Below are 19156 nucleotides of genomic sequence, written 5' to 3'. Positions count from 1 at the left end.
ATTACATGTAACTGTAATTGTATCAAACACCAAGAATAGGAAAGAAAAATAATCCAAACAGCATCAACAATAATTACAAAATATCTCTCAGTGCTGGTAACAAATGGACTAGTATCTAACTACATCTGAAAATGACTTTCTTCTCTTCGTTTTAACACGCACAGGTGAGGAGAATGTTTGTTTACATGAGGAGTGCACAGGACAGGAGGTTTGACTGTAAAGCTTTCCATTTTAGTCTAATCTTCCCTTAGATATGCACTAGTAAGAGTTGGGAGAGAAAAAAGATACAGCACCCACACATAACTGAGCTTAAATGCATTTTCCTCTAGCAGGTTTAAAAGGAGGCATTGCTGCTCTCGATCATCAAAACAGTACTTTACATCAGCATGTCTGTAAGCCGTTACACAACATGATCACTTGACAATTCGGCCTCGTCAGGAAGATAGCGTGTGGGGAGAAAAAAAAAACATGAAAAAGACGCCGACATGGCGTTATATGCACCAGTTAAGATCTAGTTTGTAAAACCGAACCCGGGTTGCATTGAAACATAAGCACCATTTATTTTTTTCTTTCTTTCTGCAGAGTGCGGATCCAAAACAAAAGAAAAATAGAGCTGAAAACACCTGATTTAAGTGAGAACAGTTCTAGTGCTGGGTTCTACGTGTGTCTGAGCTACCACACCGCCGTGTGTTTAGATAGGAACACAGTTTGTGTATCTAGTCCTGTTTTTCTTACATCACAAAGCTTCAGGTGCTGCCGTGTTAAGGTCCCGAGGTGGTAATGCTTTGCTTTGCTCAGCTTGGCTTCAAGCCTCCTGTTTAAACAGGCTGAAAATAAGGGTCAGAATGTGAGCACCAAACATCCCTAATCACTTTCATATATATAGCTATATACATATATATTTATTTACTTTTATAGACGTAATGTAAATAGATACATATTTTATAAAACTTTGATGGGAGACTTAAAACAAAAAACAATATAAAAACAGTGTTTCTTATTCACTGAGAGATAAGAAGTTCACTTCTGAGAGAAAAAGCAGTCTATATGTGGAAAAAAACCTCTTTAGGAGAACATCAAAACCTATTTACTCAAACTCTGAGGCAGCTACTAGAGTTTTATCATCATTAGGCGGCGTCTACTGTTGAACACTAGGCTAAAATCTGGAACAGTATATTAAATATGAGAAGAAAAAAAAGCCAAAAATGGCCTAAAGAATGTCCCTGTGTAGAGCACCAAGAATTGAAATTGTTTTCTTTTTTTTTCTGATTTCAATTTACAATAAATAAATTCAGGCAAAGTCCAAACTTAGCACCATTGTTTTCAGACTGTGAGTCAAGTACACACACACACACACACACACACACACCATTGCATTCTACTTGTCAACACAATTCAAAGTGAGAAACGTACACCAAGGGAAAAGGACAGACGGTCAGCATAAATAATAATCTTCTAAATTATCAACAACTATACAGTCGGAGAATGAATCACATTCACAGTACATACATTGTTTACCAAAAAAAATAAAAAATGACAAGCAAACAAAGGTATGAAGGTAGTCCAGTAGTTTTGTTGTGGTTACTGTAAATTTTGCTTTGTTTTTTTAACCCAGTGTGCGAGGCTTTGCATGTTTGCCTCTGTGTTATGTGTGCGTGGTTGTATTCACCAAGTGCAGCAAATATAAATAGGGCAAAATTTAGCTTAAGACCAGTTTAAAAACTTGGTTGCAGAAAAGAAATCCTTCCAAGTAGTAGTGTGACTTAACCAAGCTGACTCAAGAACAGAAAACCCAAACTAACCGACTCCAATAAATCTCTACACCCGATCCTAAGCCAGTCCTTAAACCTCCACTAAAATAAAACATAGTTAGTGAATATAAGTTCATCTTTTTAGATTAAAACACACACTGCTGGTCACCAAATGGTCTAAAAACAAGAATCATGTTTTAAGATTAGCAGATGTTCCCACTAATTTTCAAACACTGAAAAAAAGCATAACTAAAGAGATTTTAAGTGATACTGCTGAATACTTGATATTAGATCAAACTCTAATTCAAATCAAATTGAAGTTTAATTCCCACCTAATGGAAAGGGAACTCAAAATTTTCTTTTTGGTATTTTAAAAAATAAAATAAAATAATGTGGTGCAAAAGAACCCACTGAGACTGGGACATCTTTATCCTAATTCCAGTGTGACGTCAGACAAGAGATCCTCATCATGCTCAAGAGGGAAGGAAACATGGTTAGGTGAACAAGCATGCTGTAAGGAAAAGCTGCAAAATATCTGAGAGCTGTTTGAATATCTGATTCTCTGTGTTTCAGTATTCAAACACACATGAAGGGAAGCTTTGGGAGGAGCGGAGCACCTGATAGGATTCACAAGATGGACGCTCCAGGATGTAATTCCACTTAACCACCACAATCCGATTTGAGCTGACACTGATTCAATCATTTATTTTCCTTGGGCTTGAAGTCCAGATTATAAATCTTCACACAGACATTTGATACATCAAACATAAACATGACTTTTAAAAACAGATGCTCCAGGTGACCACAGTGGTCCTTAGTGTGAGAGTCCCAGATGTCCCAGTGGAAAGCCGGTCTTGGAGGCGGTTGGGTAGTGCAGACGGTTTGAAGCACCAGTGAAAGAGGAGTGTGCCTTGGTCCACACCTGGACATTTGCATAGTTTATTTCTTGTTGAGGTAGTTCTCATCAATTACCTGAAACAATCACAGACAGAAAATAATACAGTCAGTCACTTGGAGCAGAAACATTCATTAGCAACAACAAAGCAGCCTTTGTGCTTTGGAAGATTTTGGACCGGTTTAACTCTTCATTTTGTCCAATTATAAACACACTTAAATGCAGTTTTATGTGTAAAATCAACACAAAGTTGTGTACAGCTTAGAGGGGAACAAACCAGAGTCAATTTATATAAACACTCCTGTACCTGCAAATAAAACCTAGTACAACTAGCAGCCTTCAAAACTGTGTTAAAGAACCTCAGTGAACAGACAGGAATGTATACCAATGACCACAGAGGACGGGTCAGGTCATAGAAAAAAGATGCACAAGTTTGTCATTTAGAGTGTGAAACAAGTGAACGGAGAGTTTGAAAAGTGAAGAAGCCATGATGCTCATGGTAGCTCAGAAGGAGTTGCAGATTCAAGAAGTGACAACGAGGGAGGGAGCGTAAAAGAAGCAGGACTTGTGGAGCAGAACAAACCTGAACAAGACGGTTTTATAACTGATCGAGTTCAATTGAAGCTGATTAAAAGAGAAATGGATGATGAACTTTATAAAAGATGCAGAAAATCTGCTAGTCTGCATAGATCTGAGCTATGGGAGGGTTAAGATCAGGGGTGCCAAAGCACAGGCCTCAAAAGCTGCTCCACGTATGGGAAGGCCTGGATTCCAGGCAGATCTGGAGAACGTCTGATGGGGAATTCAGCCATTATGTCCAGGGAGTAGAAAGAGAGCATTGAAAGGAGCTCACAAGAACTCGAGCTGCATCTTTACATATTGTAAAGAAGGATGGTCAGAAAGAGCAGTGTGGAGGTGAGCAAAGCATCTACAGACACCTCAACAGAACAGCAGGCATGGTTGAAGAAAATGGTGGTTCTGGGGTCAAAAGGGGGCAGAAAACAAATTTCACATTAAGCCTTTTCAGGTCTTTACATCAGATCCAGTTTTGAACCATTAATCATTTACTTCACATTTCAGTCATGCACTGAGTTGTTTCTGTCTACCACATAAAATAACATTAAAATACATTGATATGTGTGTCCATAACCTGCTGCCACAATGTGGAAAAGCCTAAGGGGGTGACTGCTTGTGCGATGTAAAACTTCCATGAGTAACAAGGTAAAATGAGACACACCTAAGATAGTCGTCAGGCCTCTTACCTTGTTCATTTTGAACAACAGCTTGTAGAAAAACATGGAAAACAGGTATCCTGTCTCTCTCTCTCTCCCCCTATCTTTCTCTAACCACTCTCTGATTCCCCCGCGCCCATCCCCTCTTCCCCACTGCCCTTCGGCCCAAACACTATCTATGTCGGGGGCCGAGGATCTGGGAGTTGGTGTGTGGACCATGCATGCCCTGAGTCCTCCACATGCCACCGCCTGAGCTGCTGCCCAATAGAGGCACTGGCAGCCTGGAAGGGGGGTGCACTGTGAATGGTCGGGATGACGAAGAGGTGGAGGGGGAGGGAGAAGCAGCAGGGGGGACAGAGGATGAAGTGGTGGAGGAGGTGGTGAGGGAAAGCGAGAGAGATAACTGTATTCTCTGGTGATGGAGAGAAGTCTGGGAGAGACGCGAGGAGTGGAGGGAGTCAGACTTAGAACACGATGAGATGTCAGAGTGTGTGGAGGCTAAAGAGGAGGAGGAGAGACTATGAAGGGGTGGTGGAGGGGGCAGCGAGAGAGAGGGGCTGTGCAGGACTGACTGCGTGCGGCTGTGCTGGGCCTGGGACAGCGAGAGAGACTGGGACACAGAGGTCAGGCGCGTGGAGGCAGGTGGAGGAGTGGTGCGCTGCTGGGATTGGGAGGAGGCAGAGGAAGAGGAGGAGTGACTGAGCAGGGAGCCGAGGCCTCCAGAGGTGGACAGTGTCACCCCAAACTGATGGGAGGACGCTGAGGGAACCACATGGTGAAAAATACCTGCAAATTATACAGCAGAAACGGACGAGTGGGGGGGAGGGGGCGAGAGAGTGGAGAGCAGAGGAAGACAGAGCAGATGACAGCAGCGGAGAGAGAGCCAGGAGAGGGGGACAAAGAAAGAGGCAACGACTGAGCGGGGTTCTGCACAAGCGGCAAGCATGTCTGAGACAATCACACAAAAAGCAGACAGTGATTCCTGCAGAGACAGCAATGGAACCAAACAATGGCTGAAGAGAATCTGCTGAAAAGACTCTGAGACAACGCAAACACCCCAGGAAATGACAGAGAAATAAGTCAATTTGTTAACAAGGTTTCCATTTTTTGTTTTTGTTTTGTTAAAGCATCAATTCCTTCACAGCATTGTCCAGAGGTGTTTCTGTTGGCAGCCGATCCACGTCAGCAGAAGCAAAGCAGCACAGAGCGTCTGTGGTTCAAACACCAAAAGAACAAGCTTGTGTTTCCACTCACCTGTTTCCTAGCCTCGCTCCGACTACTGAATAAGACTTAGACCTACAGTAACTCTGACTGTTCCCATATTGGATACCAAACTCCTACGTTATCAGTGATGCTCACCTCCTGCTGCTCCACCTGCCAACCCTGCACTGGAGAAGCTTCCCAGGGCAGGATGTCCGTTTACAAGCCTGGAGGTCCCGTTCACAGTTGAGACACCCGTCTGGGCCCCGAACAAGGACTGAAGGACCGTGGTCCCTGTGAGTGGAAACTGGGAGCTCAGGTACTGCCCCATAGATGGCCCAGTGGTTGAGGACACTGCGCTGGGATTGCCTCCAACCTTCCCACTCAGAATGCCTCCACCACTGCTGGCGGCAGCGGCGGCGATGAAGAGGTTCTGACTGGCCATGCTGCTGCCGTTCTTCAGCTCCCAGTCACGTGGACCCTTCTGCTTCTGGAGGACCTGGCGCTGGTCGGAACCGGTTCCTCCCTGGACACCGCAGCCATTAGTGGCGACCCACGCTCCTGTCTCCTGACTGAGGAAAGGGTTAGGGGTCATGTAGCTGGAGCAATCCCCGTCGCCCCCTTTCCTCCCATTCTGTTGTTTGTAGTCCGAGTCTGAGTCTGTGCTTCGGCTCGACCCCCCACTGCTGAAAGGGGACCCCCCCTGACTGAGGTCACAGTTGTTTTGCTTGGGGTCTGATATGGGTGAAAAGGTCGATTTCCACTTGCTGTTTGAGCAAAAGGATGATGAGGAAGCCTCGCTGCCTGTGCTGTTGCCACTGCTGCTGCCAGATTTCCTTCCTATTTAGAAAGAAGACAACGGATTTCTTCACCAAAAGAGGCAAAAATAAAGACTGAAAAATTTCCCAAAGTGTGGAGTGTTCTTCTCTTACCTCGTTCCCCATCAACCAGTCTATGTCCATCTCTGCTATCCAATGATATAGTGGCTATTTTCCTTTCGATGCTAGAAAGAACAAAGCTATTGTGAGCCAAATGACGCAGCTTGTATTAAAGAAAAAAACAAACAATTCTAAAAACAGGCGGGTTCTGAGGTTTTATATACTTAAACGTATTTTTTTATGAGAGAATTTAATTACACAATATTTCAAAAGCTGAAAACGATAGAAAAAGTCGTCCTGCACCACACAGAGTTCAGGCGGTGTTTGCTGCTAAATTACCGGGAACTGGAGCTGTCCGGAGGATATCCTGAGTCCTCGTCATCAGAGCTGGGGGTGGTCGAGTATCGACCGTTACCATTGAACTCCAGGGGGCGCTCTCTCTTTAAGATGGGGGGCTGGTCCCGGTCGGCACCGTGGGGGCTTCGGCTTGACTCCTCTGGAGAAGAGATGGCGGAGATTTCCAGAGGCTGGTTGATGTTGTTCACCTGTTGAGGTTAAACAGAACATTTATCTTCAGTCCAAAAAAACTTTCACAGCTTATAAAGACAATAATCTAATCTGATTAACTATCGCTTTATCTGAAAATCTTTCTGCTGTAATTTTCTCTTCACAAGATAAGGATGACAGCTCAACGTTCCTTCTGTCACAGTGACCCACCATGGAGTTGATGTTGAGAGGCGATCCAGAGGAGTGGCTGTTGGAGCCGACCCCAGAAAACGAGCGTCTCTTCGGGGAGGTGCTGGACGCCGCTGCCCCTGTGGAGCTGCGTTTCCTCCTCCAACGCCTACACCGCTCCTGAGAGCTGAAGCTGTGGGAGGATGACGTATGTGTGGGAGTGTGTGCGTGCTGCGTGCTGGGAGACTGGTGGTGGTGGTTTCCATGGTTACTGTGGTATCCCTGCTTGGCTGAGCCAGCATGATGATGGAGGCGTGATGCTCCAGTCGCACAGTTTCCACTGCCTGATGAAGAGGAACACGAAGATGAAGAGGGGGAAGATGAGAAGAAAATCTTCATCCGTAGTTCCCTTTCTTGGAGCTCTGTGTCTGAATCCCCACCTTGGCGGTCCGCTCCATCTTCGGGGAGAATCCGTGGCGGTCCGTCGGCATACTGAAGCACGCCTCCGGTGCTCAAGGAGGGGCTCTGGATGGGGCCACCTCGACCCGTTGGTCCTGTCAGAGGACTGTTGCTGTGTGGAAGAGGTGATAAAGAAGCACCATTGTGGTCCTCATGGTGTGGACCTCCATTCATCAGGCCTGCGCTACATGAATATCCTGGAGAGATGCAGCAGTTTAAAGTCGAGGTTAAAGATAAGGAAAAACAGCCTGTAAATGAGTTTTCGACAAAAGAAGCACAGTAGGTGTCAGACGCAATTTAAAACAGGGTTTAAAGTGTTTAAGGAGCAGAAATGATCAGGGTTAACAGCAGATTATACTTCTGCAACGGCACACATCAAGTTTAGCTTGGGTCTGGTGGTGAACCAGTTTTGCTGGTATGCTTCTGCACCGTTGGTCTGGAATTTCTAGGGACGCACAGCAGTTTCCCGCCAAACTGCAAGGGGGAGCCTATTCAAGAAGTCGCGAGAACTTCGGGTGCGCCGGCGGGAGTGTTTATCTTCCGAAACAACAATGGTGCGTCTGCAAGATGTCACTGAGATGGATCTAGAGTTGCTAGACACTGAAGAGAATATATTTATTTATATAATTTGTCTGAGGCGTCGTACAAGTGGTTCTACTTCCGAAACCTCCTCGATTAATCCTTCGTCGTAGTTCATTGTTACTTGTTTTTTAAAAATGGCGTGCCCCGGCACCAAATCGAGAAGGACGACCAAACATGACATGACAATCACAGCTGCTTTTTGTCTGCGCACTTCCGCTTGAGGTCTGCGCAGATTTGCGACCGTCCGACGTGTAGTCAGGATATTTTTTGAGGTGTGTGACGATGGTTGCAGAACCTCTGCGCGGGGGGTGTGGTCGGGCACCGAGACAGATTTGACAGTTGCAGAGGCTATGCGTCAGAAGTATAAATTTGCCTTTAGAGAACCTATGAATTCCTTGCATGATCAGCGATAAACCAACCAGCCTTTTAATGGCCTATACTGACTGAAGGTTTACACTGAGATCTGAGCTGTGGATTCAGATGTAGATCTATTCTGATTATCTCTGTAATTCTGGGTTAAAAAATTATATGCAGGCTTTTTGAAAAAGGAAATTATAACAATATCCAAATGTATACATGGGAAACAACATAAAACTGGAAAAAAAATTTATTAGCCATTAAATTTAAAAACAGGGCCTAAAACTAGATGATTATTGCCCTTATAGACTGAATATAATGGAGGTTCTCAGCTTAGACATTTCAAATCACAATTCATTAAGAAGGATGATGCTTTTAAGACCAAGTTTAAAATTGAAAGAAATTGGCCAGTTGTCTAACACCTTTTTTTTGTTCCACACAATAAGTAATGAAAAGCTGTATGATTAATCCTGGAATCGTGTAAATATCAATAACGATTGGTACTTAAAGCTGCAATATTGGTAACCTATCGGACATGAAAGCTGTATTGGGACATCCATAAAAGATTTATAGTAAGACTTGGCAGAAACCTTTCTACAGGTTAACTCCATTCAGACTGCAAGACAGACAGCTGGACTTCATCTGGTAATGGTCATTTCTCTACAGTACCTCTGAAGTCCTTTAGTACCAGATTCTTCTGGTTAGAAAAAGAAGCCATGCTGTCACAGGACACCATCTCAGAACTGTCTAAGTGAGATTTTTTTTTTTAAACAACAGACAAATACACTGACTCGCATAAAAAAAAAAAAAAAAAAAAAACTGAAAAAAAAAAGTATTGAATCCTCCTTACCGTTGGTCAAACCCGATTGAGACAAGGGGCTGGGAGTATTTCTCTGAAATTATAAAAGAAGAACATTTATCACGAAGCGAAATAAAAAGACAATTCAAACAAAGGATCCTCATAGTCATATAATGTAAAACCAGATTAGAGTGTTTCTATTTGCATGATCAGTGCAAATAAAATCAGACATTACTATTAAAAATCCTGCTTTACAAAACAAAGTGAAAAAGAAATGGCAGCAATTTAACTCTTCTATTTACCACACAATTATAATGTCTGACAACACAGCAATAACACATAGTTAGAGCAGGTGAGGCTGTCAAGATACTGTAATTTAGGAATGAGTAAACTCACATGTCTCTCAGCACGACTGGGCAGCACCACGCTGGCTAGTGGGATGCTGACTGGTAATTTACTGGGATGGACTGTGCTCAGAGGGATGCTGATTGGAAGGCTGGTGATGCTGTCACCCTGAACAGATTGACTCTTCTCCTTACCGCCCTGGATAAAAACCAACACGATAGATTTATTTTCATCCACTAAAGTCCGTTTCTGACTAGTAATATTTCTATAGACAGAGTGATCTGAATTTTTCTTCTTGACACAAAGAGTGGCTTAAAAACGAAAATTGTATCAAGGTATTTCCTTTAGCTTTAGCCACCTAAAAATGAAGCCAAAGCTCTAATGCTTTAAAGGGATAGTTCGGTATTTTTGACATGAATCTGTATGGCATCCCCATCACCAGTGTCATGCAATCACACTGACTTACCCCTGGCAGCATCCTGTGAGCAGAGTTCTCGTCCAGCTTTGGTCAAGCCGAAAGTAGTCCGGCAGGTTTGCTAGACCCAGCGAAATAAAACGTTTCTCTTCCCAAAACATGATGTGTTCAAAAGAGTGATATTTTTGCATCCCAAAAACGTTGTAGTGGAAAAAGTCACACGTCGTTATCACTTGGTCCTATTTTCACTCTGTTCGTATCAGTGCGCGCCGTCATTCAGACAGCGAGCTCAACAACAGCCAGATGCATGTCTCCCTCCGCCTAGCTCCTAGCTGCATGCATCTGGCTGTTGTCAGGTTAGTAGGCCCTAGCTGTCTGAATGACGGCGCGCACTGATACGAACAGAGTGAAAATAGGACCAAGTGATAACGACGTGTGACTTTTTCCACTACAACGTTTTTGGGATGCAAAAATATCACTCTTTTGAACTCTTTTAACATAATGTTTTGGGAAGAGAAACGTTTTATTTCGCTGGCTCTAGCAAACCTGCCGGACTACTTTCGGCTTGACCAAAACTGGACGAGAACTCTGCTCACAGGACGCTGCCAGGGGTAAGTCAGTGTGATTGCATGACACTGGTGATGGGGATGCCATACAGATTCATGTCAAAAATACCGAACTATCCCTTTAATGAGATGGCATCATTTACAAGTGAGACAAACATTTTCTGCTCCAAGAGTTAAATTTGTTTACAGGCTGTGTTTGGATAAAGAGGTATAGGTTGGATATAGGCCTTTTCCCTGTCCTCTTCCTTTAATGATCGATTGTGACAAAGTCTAGAGGACATCTCACTTATTTGATCAGACACTAGAGGTAACATGAGATTTACATTTAACTGAGACTTTATTATACTATCAAGGCATCAATTCATATTTGGATAAATCCTGCACCAGTGAGAGAAATGTGTCAATACTGAAAAGCATCAAATAAATTATCAGTCAGATAAACTGAAAGGGGGAAAAAAAAAAATCAGTGATTACCCTGTCAGAGATTTTTCCATTACACTGAACATCAGATGCACCGGGAGAGGGACAGTTCTGCTTGGCTCCATGAGGGGAATTCACACCTCCAAGTTCCCTAAAAAAAAAAAAAAAAAAAATACAAAACAAAAGAAACATAAAAAAAAAAACAAAGAAAAAAAAAAAAAAAAAAAAGACAAGACAAGCAAAACAAAACAAAACAAAACAAAAAAACAAACAAAGAAGACTTTAGAAACTGGCCATCATCTTTCATATAGCCTTCTAGGAGAAGCCCACCTGTTCATCATTAAGCCCGATCCCCTCAGGTGAGCAGAGGCATTGGGGTCTTGGTTAAGGTGCCTCCGTAAGGCAATCTTGGCAGGAGATAAGCGAGTGTAGTCTGGTTGGGAAGAGTTCTGCTGCCTCTGTCGAGCCTCTGGGGTGCTGGCCCCCATCTCGTGGTCTGGAGAAATGGGAAGGTAGCGAGAAAGTTCCACTTTTGTGTTAACCCGGTCAAAACATGGCGAGCTGGTCCCATTGACTGAGAGCTCTGGGCTAATGCCATTTAGTGCTGGGGCCGAGGACATGCTGAGCTTGGATGAGTCCATATCTGCAGAACTGCGCGGCTCCAGACTCTTCCTATAGGGGGAGCTATCACGAGAGCTGTAGGATTTGAGCTGAAGCAGTTCCTGTTGCCTCTGACTTTTTTCCAGCTCCACAATGCTGATCTGTAAACGGACAGCAGAGGGAAGCATTACAAAGGAAAACAGGCGTTCATCAACAGCAGATACAGATAAGAACCACAGCTCAGGTAAAAACCGGTGGGATGTTTATGTGGATTCTTTTTGAAGAAACTTTATTTTAACGCTTTTTTATTTTAAAGTGAGAATTTAAATGCTTAAATGAAATATATTCAGTGATTAGCAACAAATGTGTAGTAATACCAGGTCTTAAGACGTTTGTTTTAGTTCAATGAGTTTGAAAAAGTTCTGACATTTTTTAAAATTAAACTGGTTATCTTTTGAGCTTTTTGATTTGCTCATTTTATATAAAATCAATTTAGTAGCCTTGAAGAGTAATTTTTTTTTAATGAATGCCTGGTCACATGAACATGGATTTACGAATAAATACATTTTAATTAATCAGGCAGATGAAAATAACTCCCATATTGAGGTGTGGTGTGTACCTGCAACTCCAAGCAGTGCTTCTGTTTCTCAGAAATCTGCCGGCGCAGAGCCTGCTTCTCCTTTAACAAACTCTCCAAGCACAAAGATCCCCAATCCAATTTCAGCTCCTCACATCGGGACTTCAGCTAAAAACAAGCAAAATCAGTTAGCAGTAGATTCTTTATTTTTTCCTCTGGCAAAGACAATCAGCTCCTCTAATTACACAGAGTGAAAATTGATCGTCTAAAAAGTTTTGGAAGTTCAAACAACTAGAACAGGGTCTCACCAGAAGCAGGCTGTGGTCCCTCAGTAAAGCCATGTCTCTCTCCAGCTGCTTAGTCTGCTCCTTCAGCTGACGGTTGTGGGCTGATATCTCCTTCTGAGCCTGGATGAGGTCCTCCACTGTCAGGGCTTTAACTCCAAGCTGTTCACAAACAGATCACATATTTAATCACAGAGTTTTCCATTATTTTCAAGTTTTCCTCCTAAAGATGATGGATCAAAGAGACCTCCCTATTATACCAATTACTGTGGAGAAACAACATTTCAAATATCTTCTCACCTCGTCCAGTTTGGTTTGAAAGAGTTGTTTAATCTTGTCCTTGTGAGACTGACAGACCAAATGAAGCTGCTCCGCCTGTCCTGATAAATCCCTGTGTTTATTCTGGAGGAAGAGAGCAAGGTAGAACCAAAACTGAGCTCCAAAGAAACACTGACATCTAAACCATTACTGTAGTAGTTAATGTTGACAGCAATGAAAACATGCAGAACATGTCCAATCACCTTCTCCTGCTCTAGAAGCTGCTGTATATTGGAGCGGTACTGAGGGGTCTTCATGTGAGCCATAAACTGGAGGTACTGGACTTTGATGTTATCTGGACAATGGAGATAGAAAAAAAAGATTAAAGAGTTATTTTATTCTTTTATTTGGTTTAGGAAATTCACACATGATTTACAACTACTCAACCTTGTTTTTAAGGCAAATTGTTGTTTTTTTATAGTGGATAATAGTAGTGTTTTAAAATAGCGTAGATACTTGATCTATTCTCAAAAAAAGGAACAAGAAAGGGAGTGATATAAAGGACCCGATATAAAGTTTTTATAACAGGTCCTTTCAGTAATATCAATTCTTGAAAAGGGCTGGTTGCAACTTTATCATTGGAAATTTTGATTTCTTATTTACCAAGACCACTGTTGTGTTATTATGACTTTACTTTTCTTTATCGACTTTAGCCACTTTGCACCCTTTTAATAATGAATACCAATATTTCATGAGCCACTATTCTCTTTAATGCAATTAAAAATAAAAAAGTTATGCATTATTGGCACCTGGAGGACAAATACATTGCCTGGAGTTTGATAAATATGACTTAAACAATAAAATTAGTGTGAATGATTGAAACTTTAGTTATAACAAGGTGAACAAGTTTAACTTTTTATGGTTAATAAAGAGATTTAAGCTCATATATTCTAACTATTCATACTGGAAATCTGAAGATTGAAATTAAGTTTTGTAAAGACGTCTTTATATGTATCTATAATAATTATTATCATAAATCTAGATGATAAATTCCCGTCTAATGTATGAATCATTGTGTTTCTGTCTGGAGTTAGCTTACCAAGTAGTTGTTGCAGACCCGGAGGAGTTGGGCTCAGCAGCAGCTGACTGGGATTATAGTGCTGGACCTTAGGAGGTAGCTGGTAAAAGGGGCTCTGAGGCGACCGATATGCATCTATAAACGAGAGCATTTACATATTTATATCTCATTACAGCTTATGTATTTTTTTCTGCTTAAAAGCATTCTTCATGCGCTGAAAAAGTGTGAGTCTACTGACCCTGAGGTGGCGCTGCAGAAAGGGTCTTTGCATGCAGCAGATCTAATGCGCTCTGATTTTTCTTATTCTTCTCCACAGCAGGGGTGGCTTTCTTGGGTCGACCACGTTTCTTATTGTTTAGCTTGCGACCTTTGGCTAACAGCCGGTTTCTCCTGGGCTTAGGAGTGGCTTTGACCACGGTCACCAAGCTAGGACGCTCTTCCTCACCACAAGAGTCCTGCTGCTGTGTAAAGACAAAGATTCATGTTATGTTCGCTACACTAGCTTAAGATTTACACATGAAAGTGTTTATAGAGAAGGAGACTTGATTTAAATTTACTGCATTGCCAACCTGCCTTGATATACATTCTATATGGTTGAGTATAAGCAATGCCGTGGGCTACTTTCACAGCTTTAACTTCTCACATAGTTTGGAGTTGCATTAATGTGTTTTTATGACATTGCATACTAATGTTAGAAAGTAGACCTTGTTAACTGTCTCTGATTGTAAAGTAAACTGTAGCTGCAGCTTAATGCAGCCACTCCTCCATACAAACCACTTTCTTAAAAGACTGGCTGCAAAATTGTTGACTTGATCTTAAGGAAACTTTAAGGTTTCATATCTGCAGCTATGAACTCATCAGAAATGGAGCTGATAACCTGCTTCATTTAATGCACAGGTGGCTGAGTGAAAACATTTGGACAATATAGAGGGTCTCCTGCACATGGCTCACCTTGTTTTGCTCCTTGGTTTTGGTAGGGGTGGTGTTATTGCTTTTGCTGTCCTTTGTGTCCTTTTGTTGACGACGTCTAGCTGCCTCTTGCTCCTCCTAACATAAAACCCAAAGGTTTAACAGTTTTATACAAAAATACAGATACAAAACCAACACACGTAGAAAGTAGAGAATAACTTACCCTGAGTTTAGGATTTTTTAGACTGGCAAAATAGTTTTCAAGCTGAAACAGAGGGACAATGTTGATACTGGATGAATATGCTGTCTTTAATTACATAGGTAATATTCAACACGATATAGATGTTTCTAGCAGTGTTTCTATAAGCTTTAAAAAAGGCAAGACCTGAATCACAACTAAAGCCAAGTAACCCAGTTATAAGCCTACAAAAACAGCTTTTTCCTAACCCTTATCAAGTCTTCTGAAGTTGCTGAAATGGCCAAAAAAGAGCTTTCTAATCAGAAATTGTGCCTGAAAACCATTGCATTCCCATGCCTTTTTTATTCTAACTAAATCATGACAAGTTTTTTTTTAACGACAGGCTCTTAACTGGCTTCAGTTCATCTTGGCTTTTAATGTATTATTTACTGCTTTAGTGGTAAGAGTTCAACTTCAACTTCTCTGCACTGCAATTACAAATGCCATGCTTACTATGGTGCGGTCTATGGTATGAAGATAGTAGGAAACAGGCTTTCCAGTCCATGATACCGAGCCCCTCAATGGAGACAGTTCCACCACGCGCATTATCGTGCCAATATCTGCAGCACAGAGAGGAACAGCGTCAGCCAAAAACAGGAAACAACAATTACAGAACAAATTAAGGGTTTGTGTAGAAATCTTACCGCTCAAGTTTCGACTGTTGATTCGAAAATTTAAAGGTGCAAAAGGTTTGGAGGACACAATTTTGCCTCCTGGAAAAAAAAAAAAAGAAACTTCAATACATTTATTTCATTAAACACCTCATCTCTATGCTGGATTGGAGACATAAAAGAAATTGGTGATTATAACGACAACCAAGACAATATTCACACATTGCATAAAACCAAAGAGGATTGTTGACATAAAATATAAACTAAACATAATCTGTTGTTGATATCTTAACTCACTTAGAGTTCCACTGGCCTATTTTTACCGTAAATTCTCTAATATTGGCCTGTATTCCAATAGCGGCCGGGACTCTAACATTGGCCGGTCTCGCTGTCAGAGGAGGTAAATAATGGCCGGTCTCTAATACAGGCCGGGGCTATAAACGTTTTTTCTGGGCATACCTCAACATTATACTTGTGGTAGTAAGTAACATACAAGTACCACAGCCCTGCGCTGCTGGACGACAGGCCCTGACTGCTGCCCGTCTGCGCGAGGAAGAGAACAGACACGCAGCAGAACATGAGGAGCGCGAGTGATGAGGAGATTATAGGGAGAGATGAAGAGGAGGAGAAAAACTGAGGAGGAGAATTAAACAGAATTGGAGGATTTTTTTTTTTTTTTTTTTACTTCAAACCAAGCGAGACATGGTAACTGTACTTTTTCAATAAATGAACCTAGTGTTTTATAGGTTCAAATAGACACAAAATCTCATTTTTATTCATTCCACTGGTAGTCTGTTTTGCTCAAACAGAAATAGAGGCCTGTCTCTAATTCTGGCCTCTATCCAATAAAGGCCTGGACCGCAATGCACTTGAGTGAAATAAAGGCCCGGGCCTATATTAGAGAATTTACGGTATTTTATTCTATTTAACATCATACACATCCTTTAGTATCTCTGCCATTTTGAAAGACTAATTTTTGTCACAACGCAGGCACTAAGATAGTGTCCCTGTTGGAAGAAAACCAAGCGCCGCATAACCGCAAACCCTTGAGGAAATAAAATATAAACATCTAGTAACCGAATAGGATTTCACTCGCCTTACAAATCATAAGTATGTGTTGCTATATTTACTAGTATTTATTGACGGAATCGTAGACGAACATAGTGCCTAATGTAAACATGGTGTCGTTTTGAAGGTAGAGTAAATGGATTTAGCTTAATAAAAGATGTCATTGTAAACCTTTTCTAATTTTCATCTTTAATCTCCTACCCTTTGCCCAGATTGTTTCTAATACTCTAAGCGGCTTTATCTGAATTGCAGTTTTGTGGAAGAAGTAAAACATATAAATACATAAAAAAAAACTAAAATATCAGAGACCTGGTCTACCAGCGTATAGCTGTGACCTCCACTTTTAGACAATAAAAAAAAATATGTATATACATTTAAAAAAATCAAAAATTGCGATTTATACAAAAATCACACACAACTTATTAGACACATTCTATCTAAGCAACAATATTATCCTGTTTGTGGCCACAGAACCATTCTTATGCATAGTTTTAGCATCTACAACAGACAAACATACTAAAAGACAGTCTAGTTTAGTGTCTACAGGTGCATAAAATCTTTTATAGATTAATGCTGAGTCAGCCCAGATAGCTTTACCAAAAGCCCCGATCAGAGCAGGATTACACAGGGCATGGGCTTAGAAACCATTTCTGGTAAAATAAATTAACTTACCCCTTCTTCACATCGTTCTAATCTGATGTCAAAATCCTTCTCATCGCAAGAACCAAAACCTTGAAGATCTTCCTACTTACTGCTCTCCAGAACCACTGATAATGAAATGCTCTACTGTTACCCCGGGAAGTTATCGCAAACTGTATTTTAGAGTAATAACCACGTGTTAAGTCTCTGAAAAAAGATCTGATATTTTGTTTAATCGATAGCAAACGTGGGCATAGTTGAAGTAGGGGTGTCAGGCTTTTGCTGGCTCGCACTTGGCTATGTAATATCTTCTGGGCTTTCCGATGGTATTTTCAGTATAATTGCACAGATATTAAGAAATAAATGTTGAGAAACGTTGCGTTTGGAAGCGCTGGCTCATCATTGTCCTCAGAGTATTAAATGACTACGTACCTTCCTTCATGTTAGCAAAGCGCTCCTTCAGCTGGTGATCTACTTCTGGACCAAAGGCAAAGTTATTCACAAAAATAATACTGGAAAATAGACAGAGAAGTAGATGTTTTAGTATTTTTGTTCAGACATACAAACAAAACAAAAAAAGTTACATTTGTTCATTCAAGAAAAAGATTTTAGGAAATCAATATTTCCTAAAATCTATTAACAGTGAATGAAAAACAATGTTGACTTCCCCAGATTTCTGAGTACAGTCACAGTCAAATCTACTTTAATATCACACTGATAATAGGTTATTTTTAACCTAATGAACCATAGAAAGGGGAGAAGGAAAAGCAGTTAGGTTATATAAACTAAAGAAAATTAAACATGTTCAGTCTAACATCTGCTGGCCTCATGCAATCATTCATGTATATAAACTTAAACAATTACAGATTTAACCAACGATAAAATATTAAAATAATATCTAAAAAAAAATTATTGTGTGTAATGGTAATATTCTATCTCAGTGATCTCAGTCCCTAACCTTTTAAAAACCTGAAATCAACATAAAAGGATGAAATTTAACTTAATTTGAATAAATGAAATCCGTGTGTGAAACTGTCGTTTAGAGTGCTACCTTGTGTTGGCTATCCTTTCTTTCCACTCTTCAGACAGAAAGTCCCCTTTCTCCAGCTGAAAACACAGAAAAATGACTGAACCATCTGAAAAAAAACTAACAGGTTGGTGAAAAACTCTAACCCTGTAGATGTGAAGAGTGAGCTTACTGTGTACTCCCCGTGTTTCTTCCCGTACCATCTCATCCACTTTTTAAACTCTTTATCCATGGTCTGAAAAAAAAAAAAAAACATGAGTCCATTAATCTCCAATGTTTTAGACAAAATAAAACAATAATTTACAGACATAATACATGATTCTGAGATTCGATATTCTGTTAATAGATGTCAGTTTGGGAGGCTGACAGTTCAAAATTTTTGATTTATTCAGAATTCACTGTATAGCAAGCAGATGTTAGAATGAGGACTTAACTCATTGTTTTAAAAATAATTATTTTATCCCCAAACCAAGAGAAAACATCTGTTAAATCGTTTTGGAGAATCGTAGCGGATAGAGTCTTTAATATACATTTCTGAACACAATCAACAGTGGATGTTTGTGAACGATTCCCAAAACAAATTAGCTAATTTCTCACTTGAGAACAGGAAGCCCCGGTCACACCTTGATGATTTAGACCCGTCATCTGATAAGTCGTGGTGTCCAGCTTATCAAAAAGCTATGAGTAACGTGTGAATAACTTATGCATAACTTATCAAGAACTTATCTACAACTCATATCAACGTATTTAACATGTTCCAGACGACCGCTGAACGTATTTCTAACTTACAGCTACGGTATAATGGGCGTATTGGTAGCGTATTGGTATAAAGGGGGTTCACAGGAGTAAACAGTCAGCACTCCTCCAGACTTCATCCCCATCATAGGGTGAGCGAGAGGAGTGTAATGGATCCTCCCTGCGTTCACGCACCCGGCCGTTAGCAACAAACTCCTAGCAGACATGATGCTGAATCTGCTGTGACTGCAAATTTTCTTTTTTCTTTTTATTTATTCTTTTTTTTTTCTCGGGGTGGTAAACAGTAGCTAGCAACCACAATCAAATAAATCTTTTTATGCAGGCCGGGCGCCTCCGGGCGCATTGCTGCCCTCCCTCAGCACACTAGATTGTGCAACATTTATGGGCACTGCGCTGCTGTTCATTATTCTTAAGTTAGGCTGTCGTTGGACATAAGTTCTGGTCTTGTTATGAATACTCTATGTATATGCCCAAAATTTTAAAAATACATCGAAAGTTCAGCGTATGCTAGTGTTTCAGGAGATTCTGGGAAGTCAG

At 41.1% G+C, this 19156-nt stretch overlaps 1 protein-coding gene across 5 annotated transcripts in view; it reads right to left on the bottom strand.

The window, feature by feature from the left end:
• The window catches only part of dot1l (DOT1-like histone H3K79 methyltransferase), a 38006-nt gene that overhangs the window by 6600 nt on the left and 12250 nt on the right, over window positions 1–19156 (bottom strand). Inside the window, exons 7-30 of one of the 5 annotated variants that reach the window (XR_005280221.1) lie at window positions 18036–18098; window positions 17888–17943; window positions 17269–17348; window positions 15163–15231; window positions 14972–15078; window positions 14504–14545; window positions 14323–14418; window positions 13610–13832; window positions 13393–13506; window positions 12557–12648; window positions 12336–12437; window positions 12060–12197; window positions 11794–11919; window positions 10905–11335; window positions 10629–10725; window positions 9225–9371; window positions 8880–8922; window positions 7072–7287; window positions 6674–6975; window positions 6296–6501; window positions 6011–6081; window positions 5238–5918; window positions 3909–4664; window positions 1916–2723 (exon numbers count right to left, since the gene is read on the bottom strand). Coding sequence is in view for 2 of the 5 variants with exons in the window: in XM_038279052.1 (XP_038134980.1) it covers window positions 4177–4664; window positions 5238–5918; window positions 6011–6081; window positions 6296–6501; window positions 6674–7287; window positions 8880–8922; window positions 9225–9371; window positions 10629–10725; window positions 10905–11335; window positions 11794–11919; window positions 12060–12197; window positions 12336–12437; window positions 12557–12648; window positions 13393–13506; window positions 13610–13832; window positions 14323–14418; window positions 14504–14545; window positions 14972–15078; window positions 15163–15231; window positions 17269–17348; window positions 17888–17943; window positions 18036–18098 (4086 nt within the window). In the remaining 3 variants the exon portion in view is untranslated. Of the gene's footprint in view, window positions 1–1915; window positions 2724–3908; window positions 4665–5237; window positions 5919–6010; window positions 6082–6295; window positions 6502–6673; window positions 7288–8879; window positions 8923–9224; window positions 9372–10628; window positions 10726–10904; window positions 11336–11793; window positions 11920–12059; window positions 12198–12335; window positions 12438–12556; window positions 12649–13392; window positions 13507–13609; window positions 13833–14322; window positions 14419–14503; window positions 14546–14971; window positions 15079–15162; window positions 15232–17268; window positions 17349–17887; window positions 17944–18035; window positions 18099–19156 lie in introns of those variants that run through there. The other 4 variants (XR_005280220.1, XR_005280219.1, XM_038279052.1 and 1 more) reach the window with 4 other exon arrangements.

This window comes from Cyprinodon tularosa, unplaced genomic scaffold (genome assembly GCF_016077235.1).
Source record: "Cyprinodon tularosa strain WSP-4 unplaced genomic scaffold, ASM1607723v1 ctg147, whole genome shotgun sequence".
In the NCBI taxonomy this organism is placed as follows: domain Eukaryota; kingdom Metazoa; phylum Chordata; class Actinopteri; order Cyprinodontiformes; family Cyprinodontidae; genus Cyprinodon; species Cyprinodon tularosa.
Note: the sequence above shows the minus strand (reverse complement) of the source record. Positions and strands in the feature narration are given on the sequence as shown.